Genomic DNA, 11,185 nt, shown 5'->3' with positions numbered 1-11,185 from the left:
TCCGGTTCCCAGCAAAGTGTCACCTCCAAGAGCTGTGACCCTCCTCGCTGCCTGTGGTGGTGGCTTTGGGGACAACCCCGAGTTAGCGCCTGTTGGAAGGTTAGATCACACTGCTGCTGTGCTCCTGGGGGGATGGATTTGGTCCCCCCAAGGTCTCTTTTCTCCCTCCCAGCCCTGTTGACCCCCCCATTCTTGGGTGCAGCATTTGGAGGACCCCCCAAGGATGCTCCTGGCTGCTTTGGAGCAGAGGAGATGGAGCTGCAAGGGATGAGGGACACATGGGGGATACAGGGGAGAGGGGACAGACAAGGGGAGAGGACAAGGATGGGGACATGTCCTAGAGGGGTGGCCCAGACCCTGACTGGGTGCACTGGGGTGCAGAGGGTCCCCCTGACATCTCATCCTCCCTCTGAAAGCAGGAGGGGACATGGGGGGGACTCTGGCCGTGCAGCCCCACAGCCTGGTGTGCAATGTGCGCTGCTGCTGGTGCTCCTCAGCTGGGGCTTGTCCTGAGCACACCAACACAAGGGACACATCTGTCCCCGGGGGACATCCCTGGGGTGCCGTGTCACCTCCCCCTGGCACCCCATTTGGCCAACATGAGGGGAAGGACAAAAGCAGCACTGGGAGGGAAGGACAAGTGCAGCACTCGGAGGTGGGGGCACAAGTTTTATTCTGCAGACAGAGGCGTGAATCCCGAAGCAAATCCCAGGTTTTTATTGCAAGTGCCGTGGGAAAACCGCGGTGCTGAGCGGCTGTGGCTGATGAGCCGTGGAGGAGAGATGCCCGGCAACACCAGGAGCGTGGGGACAGTGACATCCCCACCTCCATGTCCCGTGAGGACAGTGCCATCCCCACCCCCCTGTCCCGTCCCCCCAGCTGGTGCTATGCCCAGAACACCGGCACGGTGCTGCAGAGGATGTTGACGGTGGTGCCCAGGAGGGAGCGGTCGGCCAACGGGATGTCATTGTCCCCAACCTCCTTCATCTCAGCCTGCGGGAGAGAGAACAGGGGGGGCTGCCACCCTTGGCCATGGCAGTGTCCCCTCCAGCTTGTCAACAGCCCCCTCTGCCCATGACACAGGGACACCCAGATGTCCAGCACCCACCTGCCGACGCTGGAAGGTCTCGGTGACAGCGTCCAACCCCGGGATGTTGTCCTTGTCCATGCGGGTGACATAGCAGACGTGGTGACGCCAGGACCTGTAGCCCACCAGCAGCTGTTTGCAAGCAGACCCTGGTCAGCTCATCCTTGTCCCCTCTGCCACCACCCCCACGTCGTGCCCTGTCCCCACACACCTTTCCATAGTCGTACACCACCATGGCAGAGGTGTTGAGCCCATCCCGCACAGCGAATGTCCCTGTCCTCTCCTTCTTGCTCATGGAGAGCTGCTGGGGGGTCCCATCGCCGTCCCGACCATGGATGGTCATCCGCAAGACCTGCCATGCAGTGGGGGGGTCAGGCAGCTTTGTGGGGTCTAAACCCCATCCCCGCAAAGCACCAGTGGCTGGTGCTATTCCCAAATGTGTCACCGGAGCCAGTGACACTGCGACTCCGTTCCCACCTCACCGTTTCAGCGTGCGTCTCGGTGATGTGCAGCCCCAGGAGGAGGAAGGCGACGATGACCACCACCAGGACCACCACCACCACCACCACGATCAGGAGGCACTTGAGCTGGTGGGGGATGCAGGGCAGGCGGTGGGAGGCCGTGTAGCTCTGGGGGGGACACAAGGGAGCACCCGCTTGAGCCGCCGGTGTGGGGCCGGGGATGGCACCGGGTGCTCAGCCCCACGGACTGGGTAATGGGTGCTCCTTACCGGAGGCGCCTCCTCCAGCAGCGGCTCTTTGGAGCTGCCGTCCATTGCTCCCTCGCTCTGGGGCTCCTGTCCCTTTGCCAGACAGAGCCTGGGGATTTATAGGTCTCCTGGGGGGGCAGGGTGGGGGCCACCCCAGCTGCCAAAGTGCCACTTGTGCTGTTTGCTGAGTGGGGAGAGGAGCTGAGGAAGGGGCGTGAAGCCTCCGAGAGCCCTTTCCCGGCATTTGGGTGGCGGCGTGGGGGGGTCAAGGCAAACAGAGCGTGCCCCTGCTCTGCACCCAACCCCTGAGCACGGGGGTGCTGCACCCCTGGTTCCTGCAGCCTTGTACGTGGGCAGCTGCATGTGTGTCCCCCCCCGGCACGGGGAAGGAGCTGGCTGGGCTCATTGTTGGCGGGGAGCACCGTGCCTGGGACGGAACGGACGGGACGGAGGGGACAGATGGGCAGCTGGTGCCAGGGCAGCTGGTGCAGGCGGCACTGCAGCAACAACGGGGAGGCAGAGCTGCGGTGGCATTGCCCCAGCGGGTACCCTCCTGCCCCCCATCCCTGAGCACTCCCCAGCAGCCAGCTCCCCCGCAGGGTGCATCCCCCCATTTTCACACCCGCAGAGCGGGCGAGGACCCGCGTCCCCTGGGATGCTGGTGCTGTCACTCAGCCGCATCCCTCCCTCCTTCCCTCCCTCCTCCCCGCAGCACAGGAGCATGGTGCGCCGCAGAGCAGCGCCTCGCGTTCCGCCAGCCTCCGGCATCGCTGCCCCTCCGCGCTGAAACCGCAGGGGGAGGAAGAAAAGAGAAAGAAGAAGGAAAAATAGAATAAAAGTCTTTGCCGCAGCTCCTGGGCACAGAGGGACCAGCTGCGGGGGCCAGAGCAGGGCTAGGCCAGGGATGGAGCTGCAGCGCTGGAGGAGGATGCCGAGGGACCAGCTCTCCGCTCTCCTCCTCCTCCTCCTCGCCTTGGCCTGGTTCTGGCTGCCAGCGGGGGGTCGCAGGCCCCCCCGGCCACCTCCTTGCCCCCCAAGCTGCTCCTGCACCCGGGACACAGCTTTCTGCGTGGATTCCAAGGCTGTGCCCAAGAATCTACCCCCCGAGATCATCTCGCTGTGAGTACCCCGGCAGCGGGATGGCCATGGGGACCAGGTCGCACCCCCGGGGTTCAGGATGCTGGTTGCTCTGGGGTGACAGGGACAGCCCCTTTCTTTGTGCTGCAAATGTGTGTGTGGGGGGGGGTACGAGCAGTGTGGGGGTCTCTTGGGGGACAGAGCGGGCTGGAGACACCCTGGACCGGTCCCAGTGTCCTGCAGCAGTGGCACCCGCAGCCATCCATCAGCCAGGGACGGAGCGGGGCTGCAGCCCGTCCCCGCCGCGCTGCCCGTCTGCCGTGACCTTGGGGACCAGAGCCCCAAGGGGACACAGCTGGCAGGGATGCATGTGGGTGCATGTATGTGCATGCGTGTGTGTGCATGCGTGTGCCTGTGCATGCATGTACATTTGTGTGTGCATGTGTATGTGTGTGCATGTGTGTACATGTATGTGTGTGTGCATGCATGTGCGTGCATGAGTGTGTGTGCATGTGCATGCATATGCATGCATGTGCATGCATGTGTGTGCGTTTGCACCTCATCTGGGGGCGCCAGGGGACCTGGGTATCCTCCAGATGCCGCTGCAGGATTGAGGACCTTGTCCCCTCCCTGCCACCCCCAGCGTGGGGCATTGCTGCTGGGGATGCTTCCCCATACACTGCCCCCACCCAGCACCCCTCCCTGGTGAGGATGCTCTGGGTGACAGCAGGGACATCGCTGAAGGGCAGGGGGTGGTGGAGCCCCCCCGGCTGCCGTCCCCTCTCCCACGCAGCCCTGAAGCTTCATGTCGCCAGCAGGACGATGGTGAACGCAGCCTTCACGGAGCTTCGCGAGGCGGCTTTCGCCCACATCCCCTCTCTGCAGTTCCTGTACGTCCCCCATGCCGCTGGCCGAGCATCCTGGTGTCCCCCAGTGTCCCTTGTCCCCAAGGTGCTGACGCCACCCCCCTCTCTTTGCAGCCTGCTCAACTCCAACAAGTTCACACTGATCGGGGACGACGCTTTCACCGGCCTCTCACATCTCCAGTACCTGTGCGTGGGATGGGGACATGGGGACATGGGGGTGACGTGGGGAGGGCAGGGGTATCAGCAGCTGTGCCACCATCCAGGTTCATCGAGAACAATGACATCCAGGCACTTTCAAAAGCCACTTTCCGCGGGCTCAAGTCTCTGACCCACCTGTGAGTACCGGGGGGTCCTGCGTTCCCTGGGGACACGGGATGGCTTTTGTCCCTTGGCTGTGGCTAGAGCTGTGTCACCCCCAGGTCCTTGGCCAACAACAACCTGCAGACACTGCCCCGGGACCTTTTCAAGCCACTGGACATCCTGAGCGACTTGTAAGGCTGTCACAGCACCCGGGACACCGGGCTGGGGACAGGGTGATGTTCTGGTGCTCCAGGTTTGGTGTGGGGGTGACTTGGTGACATCCTTGGCAGGGACCTCCGTGGCAACACGCTGGCCTGCGACTGCAAAATCAAGTGGCTGGTGGAGTGGCTGGAGAGCACCAACACCACAGTCCCCGCCACCTTCTGCAGCAGCCCCGGGCAGTTTGAGGGCCAGCGCATCCGCGACCTGGCGCTGGGTGACTTCCAGTGCATCACCACGGGTGAGGGACCAGGGACACCCCGCAACCCCTTCCGGGGTGTCCAGACCCTCATCACTACCTCTTCCCCCAGATTTCGTGGTGCACCAGGTGCTGCCCTTCCAGGCGGTGTCGGCTGAGCCCTTCACCTACGCCAGTGACCTGTACATTGCGCTGGCACAGCCCAGCGCCAGCTCCTGTGCCATCCTCAAGTGGGACTACGTGGAGCGCAAGCTGCGTGACTTCGACCGCATCCCTGGTAAGGCGTCCCCTCCCAGGTTGGGACCCCCATTTTGGGTGATTTGGAGTGATTTGGGGAGGGCACAGCCCCGGTGTGACGTGGTCCTGCCCGGCAGCTCACTCGGCCGTGCACTGCAAGCCCATCGTGGCGCAGGACCAGCTCTACGTGGTGGTGGCCCAGCTCTTCGGCGGCTCCTACATCTACCGCTGGGACACGGCCGTGGACAAGTTCATCAAGATCCAAGACATCGACAGCCAGAAGACCCGCAAGCCCAATGACATCGAGGCCTTTCAGATCGACGGCGACTGGTACTTCGTCATTGCCGACAGCTCCAAGGCAGGTTCCACTAGTCTCTACCGCCTCAACCAGAATGGCTTCTACTCACACCAAGCCCTCCACGCTTGGCACCGTGACACCGACGTGGAATACGTGGAGAACGACGGCAAACCCCGCCTGATCATCTCCAGCAGCTCCCAAGCCCCCGTCATCTACCAGTGGAACCGGGCGCAGAAGCAATTCGCGCCCCAGGGGGAGGTGGGGGAGATGCTGGACGTGCAGATGGTGAAGCACTTCAAGGTGAAGCGGGACCAGTTCCTCTGCCTCAGCCGCTACATCGGGGACTCCAAGGTGGTGCGGTGGGAAGGGCAGCGCTTCGTGGAGCTGCAGACGCTGCCGTCGCGCGGCTCCATGGTGATGCAGCCCTTCTCGGTGGACAGCCGGCGGTACCTGGCGCTGGGCAGCGACTTCTCCTTCACCCACGTCTACCTGTGGGAAGAGGAGAAGCAGAAGTTCGTCAAGTTCCAGGAGCTGTCGGTGCAGGCGCCACGGGCTTTCCGCTATGTGCCGGCCGCCGATGTGCAGCTCCTCCTGGCTCCCAGCTTCAAGGCCAACACGCTGGTGTACCGGCATGTGGTGGTGGACCTCAGCCTTTAGCGGGGATGCAGAATCCAGGGTGCTCGCGGGTCCCCGAGGTGGCTCTTGGTTCCCCTGCCTGAGGACACGCATGCGCCCGCCAGCCCCTTCCTCCTGCCTGCAACCCCCTCCTAGCCCTCCAAAATTCACCCACGCAGTTGCTGGGGGAAGCCACGGGCCTCAGTTTCCCCCTAGGACTTGTGGTTTCCCCATGAGCGGCACCCACAGCCACCCTTCCAGCAGCCCGGGGGATGTGGGCAGGGGGGTGGGACACCCCCAGCCCCACAGATCTGTGCCTGTGGGTGTCTGCTTTGTGGTGCTGGCAGGGATGGGGGGGCTGGGGGATTGTGGCGAGGGGGCTGAGGACATGGGAGTGGGGCGGCAGGCAGGGATGTGCACAGGCAGGGACAGGCTGCCCGGGCTGGGTGGGATGTTCCTGGGATACTGGGGTGCTCCCAGGCCGATGGGGTGCTCCAAAGTGCATGGGTTGCCCAAGGTGGATAGGATGCTCTGGGACAGTGGGATTTTCCAAGGTGGATATAGATGGGATGCCCTGAGGAGGGTGGGATGCTCCAGGCCAGTTGGATTCTCCAAGGAGGATGCGGATGTGATGCCCCAAAGCAGATGGAATACTCAAGGCTAGCAGGATGCTCCGAGGAGGATGCGGATGGGATGCCCTGAGGTGGATGGGATGCTCAAGGCCAGCAGGATGCTCCAATGTGAATGTGGATGGGATGCCCTGAGGTGGATGGGATGCTGAGGCCAGTGGGATGCTCTGAGGAGGATACAGATGGGCTGCCCTGAGGAATGGGATGCTCCAGGCCAGCAGGATGCTCCAAAGAGGATGCAGACAGGATGCTCCAGGCTGGCGGGTTGCTCCGAGGGGGTGTCATCACCCTCAGAAGCAGGGCTGACCTGTTGCCGTCCCCTCTGTGCACATCCAGCAGGTCCCTCTGCCCATGTCCCCCCGCTGCCGGGCAGGACCCAGCGTACCCGAGGTGTGCGCACCCCCCGAAACACCCCCCACAATAAACACACCGTGACACCCGGCCCTGCCTGTGTCTGCCTATGGTTGTCCTGTGTCACATCACAGCTGGGGATCCCACAGCCCCCCTTTCCTTGCAGAAGGCCCAGCAAGCCCAGGAGGGGGAACCCCCTTGTTCTAGGGTCCTCCATACCCTATATGTGACTTATCTTGTTCTTTTTTTGCTGTAGATGCCCACGGTGGGGGGGAAAGCAGGAGGTGTTTCCCCAGGGAGAGGAGTCCCAGCTGGATCCTATTGCACCCCAAACTGCACCAGCACCCGTGCAGCCACCTGGCTGGTTTTCCAGGGGAGCATTTCCCTGTCCCCCAGCTATATTATTAACACGTATTTGAAAAACCACCAATTAAACTCACAAATAAAGATCCTCTCATAGGTAACAGGCGCCCCGGGGGCACTGCTGTTTTTTTGGGAGCTGGGTTTGACCTGAAACTGCAGGATCTGAAACTCCTCCCTGGGAAATGGCAGATTTTAAGGCACGGAGAGCAGTGCAGAGGGGTGCTGGCACCCCAAAAGTGCCTGTGACTGGGGTGCAGGGTGCCCTGGGGGTGCATGGCCAAGGGGGCTCTGAGCCCTGCTCTGCTTCTGGGAAGAGCAAACAGCTTCTCTTTTCTCCCGAGCATCTTGCAGGGATCCACACCCGCCGCAGAGCCCTGGCCCCGGTTCAGCAACGCTCCTGAGCCGGCGCCTGAGGTTAATCGCACATATAAACCCAAGCAAGGCGCGCCGGGGAGGGGATTTTGCAGAGGCTGAGGCTAAACCCCACTGAATCAACACGCCGGGGTGGTGTCAGCACATCTGACTCCCTTGGCATGACCCAGCAGCGCTCCCACCTCCGCCCAAAGCCCCGTTTGCCCGCAGCCCTGCCCTCCCTGACCTCTCGCACCCCCGGTGTTGTGGTGGGGTGCTCAGTGCACCTTGTGCTGTACATGTACCCCACCTGAGCATTAACAAAAAACCCAACCAAACAAAAACCATGCAAACAATAAAACAAACAAACAAAAAGAAGGCCCTAGCATCACACAAAGGGATTTTCCCTCTAAAAAAAAAAAAAAAAACAGTTTAAAAAAACAACTATTCGTGTGGGACCCCTTCGCTATGCTTGCGGGCCGCCGTTGCCCTTTTAAGGCCCGCCGTTGCCCTTTTAAGGCCCGCCGTTGCCCTTTTAAGGCCCGCCGTTGCCGTTTGAAGAGCGGGCGGTGGGGACCGTTGCGACGCACGCGCGGGGCGCGCGTTTGCAGCATTTAATTTGTTGCACTAATTTCCGGCGAGGGGGGGGGTTGGGGGTCTTTTTGGGGGGGAACCTAAGGGGGGTACAAGGCGGATTTGCAAGCCCAGGGATCCCCGGCACGGCCCGGGGTTGCGGGCCCGCCCGCATCATGGTGACCTGGGTACTCAGCCGGCTGATTGTGTGAGTGCGGGACGGGGGGGTCCCGGTGCGGGGGGTTGCATAGGAAAAGAGGGGGTTCCGGGTGGTGGCCATTGTGCGGGGGTCAGCTGCAGGGTTGGGGTTGTCAAGGTGAGGGTTCCCCGGGAGCTGAGCGCAAAGCCCCACCGGGGGTCACTGTTTAACGGGGAGCCCCCCCGGGGGTCCGTGTGCCCGTCCCGCTGGGGGGTGCTCAGCAGAGCCGCCCCACGCAGGAATTGCTGGGGGATGCGCTTGTATGGGGGTAGCCAGGCCTCCGCACCCGGACATGGGTGTCGTGGTCCCGGAGCGGCTGTCACCCCCCCCCGCCCGTCCCGGCGACAGTGAGCGTGGCCTGGGGTCACCCGCTTGCACCCCTGGGCTGGGTGGCTGGTGGCCAAATACACCCGAAGGGTCCTTCGTGGGGTCCCCACGGCCCCGTCCCCCCTGCGGGGTGGTCGCGGTGAGCGGGTGGGTGGTCCCCCCGGCGGTGCCCCGGGCTGAGTCACCGCAGCACGAGGTGCGTGTTTGGGGATGGCACGCCGCCCGCGCTGCGGGGGGGTCGGGGATGCTGGCAGCGGACACCGCCGGGACACCGCTCCGTTCCAGGCTGCTCTTCGGGATGCTCTACCCTGCCTACGCTTCCTACAAGGCTGTGAGGACCAAAAACATCCGGGAATACGTGAGTAGGGTGGCTGGGGGGGTCGGGCCCTTCCCGGGTTCCAGTGTGACGGGCTCGCCCCCTCCCCGCAGGTCCGCTGGATGATGTACTGGATCGTCTTCGCGCTCTTCTCGGCCACCGAGACCTTCACTGACCTGCTCATCTCCTGGTGAGGCTGGTGTGGGGGTGAAGGTCTGTCAGGCTCCCTGTGCCTGGCGGGGGGGGGAGGGAAGGGGCTGTCTCCCCCCTCTGCCTGCTAGAAGAGGGCTGTGGGTGGCTATTGCATGTGGAAGAGGCACCAACCCTCCTGCAAGGGACAAGGATGTGCCTTTGCCCCCCCCCCCCCCCCCCCCCCAGCATCTGCTTGTCCCCCCTATTTGGCAGGTTTCCGTTCTACTACGAGATGAAGATGGCTTTTGTCATCTGGCTGCTCTCCCCCTACACGAGGGGCTCCAGTCTGATCTACCGTAAATTTGTGCACCCCACGCTGTCCCGCAAGGAGAAGGTAAGAGCTACCTGGCTCTGGGGGTCCCGTGTGCCCTGGACGGGGCTCAGGACCCTGGGATGCCCCAGGACAAGATGCACTTAGCACCGCTGCGGTTGTCTCGGCAGGAGATCGACACATACATCGTCCAGGCCCGGGAGCGCAGCTACGAGATGATGGTGCGATTCGGCAAGAGGGGCCTCAACCTGGCGGCCACGGCCGCGGTCCAGGCAGCCACCAAGGTACTGGGCATGGGGACGGGATGCTGGGTGTCCCTGAGGATGCTCTGACCTCAGGGATTGGGGAGGAAACTTCCACCCCAGCGTGGGTGCTCTTGGTGGTGTCACAGCCCTGCCTGGTGCGATGGCATCACCCTGGATGTCCCCAGTGCTTTGCTTTTTGCCCTGGGGGGGCTCATTTCCATCCTCTCCATCCCCTCCCAGAGCCAAGGCGCGCTGGCTGGGCGGCTCCGCAGCTTCAGCATGCAGGACCTGCGCTCCATCCCCGACGAGACCCCCATGCACTACCAGGACCCCCTGTACCTGGAGGAGCAGGAGAACCGCCGGCAGCTGCTGGGTGAGCCGGGGGGCAATCACAGTGCTTTGGGGCTCCAGTGATGCTCACGGGGGGGGGCTGTGATGTAAGCTGGTGTGTCCCCCCCCTCTCCCAGCACACAGCACACCCTCGGCTGCCCGGCGGTACGACAGCGAGACGGAGGACGAGGAGTTCTGGTCAGACTCACAGATTTTTCCGGAGCCATCGCCCCGCCAGAGCCTGCGGGCAGCGAGGAGGACGGCGCCGAGCAAAGAGGTACCATGGAGACTAGGGGGGGGAAATTTGGGATTGTAATGCTGGGGCAAAGCGGCCCTGAGCCATCCATCCTCCTGCCCAGGGCTCTTCCCGAATCCTGCGCAGCCGGATCAGGAGGAAAGCGGCTCCGCCGGAGCAGGACAGCTAACGCCCCCGGATGAAACCCGCCACCCGAGTCTTAATGCCATTTTGCTGCTGCAGCACCAGGAGGGAGCCATGGTTTGTGCCCCCCCACAACCAGTCCTGGGGAGGGGGCTTCTCCCCCCGAATCACACTGTAAATGCCTTTTCTGACCTCTCCATCTGCACTGTGCACCTCTGACTGCCCCGTGGAGGGGAGGGCAGCTCGGTCCCCTTCCCAGGTACCGCTGCTGCAGGTCAGCACCGGCACCTCTCCCGTGGGGTCCGAGCCCCCCCATTCCTCCCACCCCATGAACACTACAGGCTCTGCTGGCTCCCCTTCCTGCTGCCACGGTGCCTTAGTCCCCACACCCCCATCCTCCCAGCGAGGGGACATGCCTTGTACCATCTGTCCCCTGAAACCAAAGACACAGTCCCTTGGCCAGCACCCCCCAAACTGCAGACTGACCCCTACCCCATACTTGAAACTGGGGTACCAGTGCCTGACCGTGCCCTGCCCGGCACCACGCGGCTTTTAATGTTCTCCCAGACAAGGGGGTTTTGTACATGGAAAAATAAATGTTATTTCAGACTTTCAGAACTGGGAGTTTTGTCCCTTTTGCTGTCCCCTTCCCCAGGCTGCGTGGGCCCCCCCGGGGTGCTGGGGGCTGCGGGAGGGTGCAGGTTGGTCTCTGTGGGTGCTGGGGTGTATTTGAGCCCCTCCTTGCAGTAGCCCTGTCCCCCACGGTGTGGCAGCAGCAGCTGGGACACACAGCCAGGGCTGCAGACAGATGTCCCCATCCTGGCCACCATCCTGACTTGTCCCCGTGGCCGTTGGCAGCTGCCCTGTCCCGGCCAGGGCTCCCCAGTCCCACCTGGGGGTCTCAGCTCCCTTTGTCCTTCCCCTGGGGACTCGTTCACTGCACAAAACCTCTGTGGGCAGGCAGGGTGGCACAAGGTGACAATGCTCATGTCGCCTCTCCTGTCCCCCAGTGCCCTGCTCTTTGGCATCAATCCCCTCGCTCCCAATCCTTC

General features: G+C 63.1%; 3 protein-coding genes across 4 annotated transcripts; 2 read left to right on the top strand and 1 right to left on the bottom strand.

The window, feature by feature from the left end:
- Nucleotides 1-314: 314 nt before the first annotated feature.
- On the bottom strand, nt 315-2,040 carry SFTPC (surfactant protein C). Its single transcript, XM_021298975.2, has 5 exons — nt 1,818-2,040; nt 1,570-1,716; nt 1,299-1,439; nt 1,109-1,219; nt 315-993 (listed from the first exon to the last, which is right to left on the bottom strand). Exons 1-5 carry the CDS (start codon nt 1,860-1,862, stop codon nt 886-888), a joined length of 552 nt encoding a protein of 183 aa, XP_021154650.2. The 5' UTR covers nt 1,863-2,040; the 3' UTR covers nt 315-885.
- Nucleotides 2,041-2,190: 150 nt separating this feature from the next.
- Nucleotides 2,191-6,679, top strand: LGI3 (leucine rich repeat LGI family member 3). Its single transcript, XM_021298974.2, has 9 exons — nt 2,191-2,341; nt 2,509-2,915; nt 3,692-3,763; nt 3,854-3,925; nt 4,003-4,074; nt 4,159-4,230; nt 4,330-4,499; nt 4,570-4,734; nt 4,832-6,679. The coding sequence occupies exons 2-9, from the start codon at nt 2,701-2,703 to the stop codon at nt 5,647-5,649; spliced, it is 1,656 nt and encodes a 551-aa protein (XP_021154649.2). The 5' UTR covers nt 2,191-2,341; nt 2,509-2,700; the 3' UTR covers nt 5,650-6,679.
- Nucleotides 6,680-7,900: 1,221 nt separating this feature from the next.
- Nucleotides 7,901-10,751, top strand: REEP4 (receptor accessory protein 4). Of its 2 annotated transcripts, XM_065040924.1 has the most exons (8): nt 7,901-8,082; nt 8,686-8,758; nt 8,830-8,906; nt 9,122-9,242; nt 9,350-9,463; nt 9,665-9,797; nt 9,892-10,031; nt 10,114-10,751. In XM_065040924.1, exons 1-8 carry the CDS (start codon nt 8,051-8,053, stop codon nt 10,177-10,179), a joined length of 756 nt encoding a protein of 251 aa, XP_064896996.1. In that variant the 5' UTR covers nt 7,901-8,050; the 3' UTR covers nt 10,180-10,751. The 2 variants fall into 2 exon arrangements, with proteins under 2 accessions (XP_064896996.1, XP_064896995.1); XM_065040923.1 differs by lacking the exon at nt 7,901-8,082 and having other exon boundaries at nt 8,109-8,758.
- Nucleotides 10,752-11,185: the final 434 nt, after the last annotated feature.

The sequence above is a fragment of the Columba livia genome, chromosome 25 (assembly GCF_036013475.1).
Source record: "Columba livia isolate bColLiv1 breed racing homer chromosome 25, bColLiv1.pat.W.v2, whole genome shotgun sequence".
Taxonomy (NCBI): Eukaryota; Metazoa; Chordata; class Aves; order Columbiformes; family Columbidae; genus Columba; species Columba livia.
This window is presented reverse-complemented; position numbering and strand designations above follow the sequence as displayed.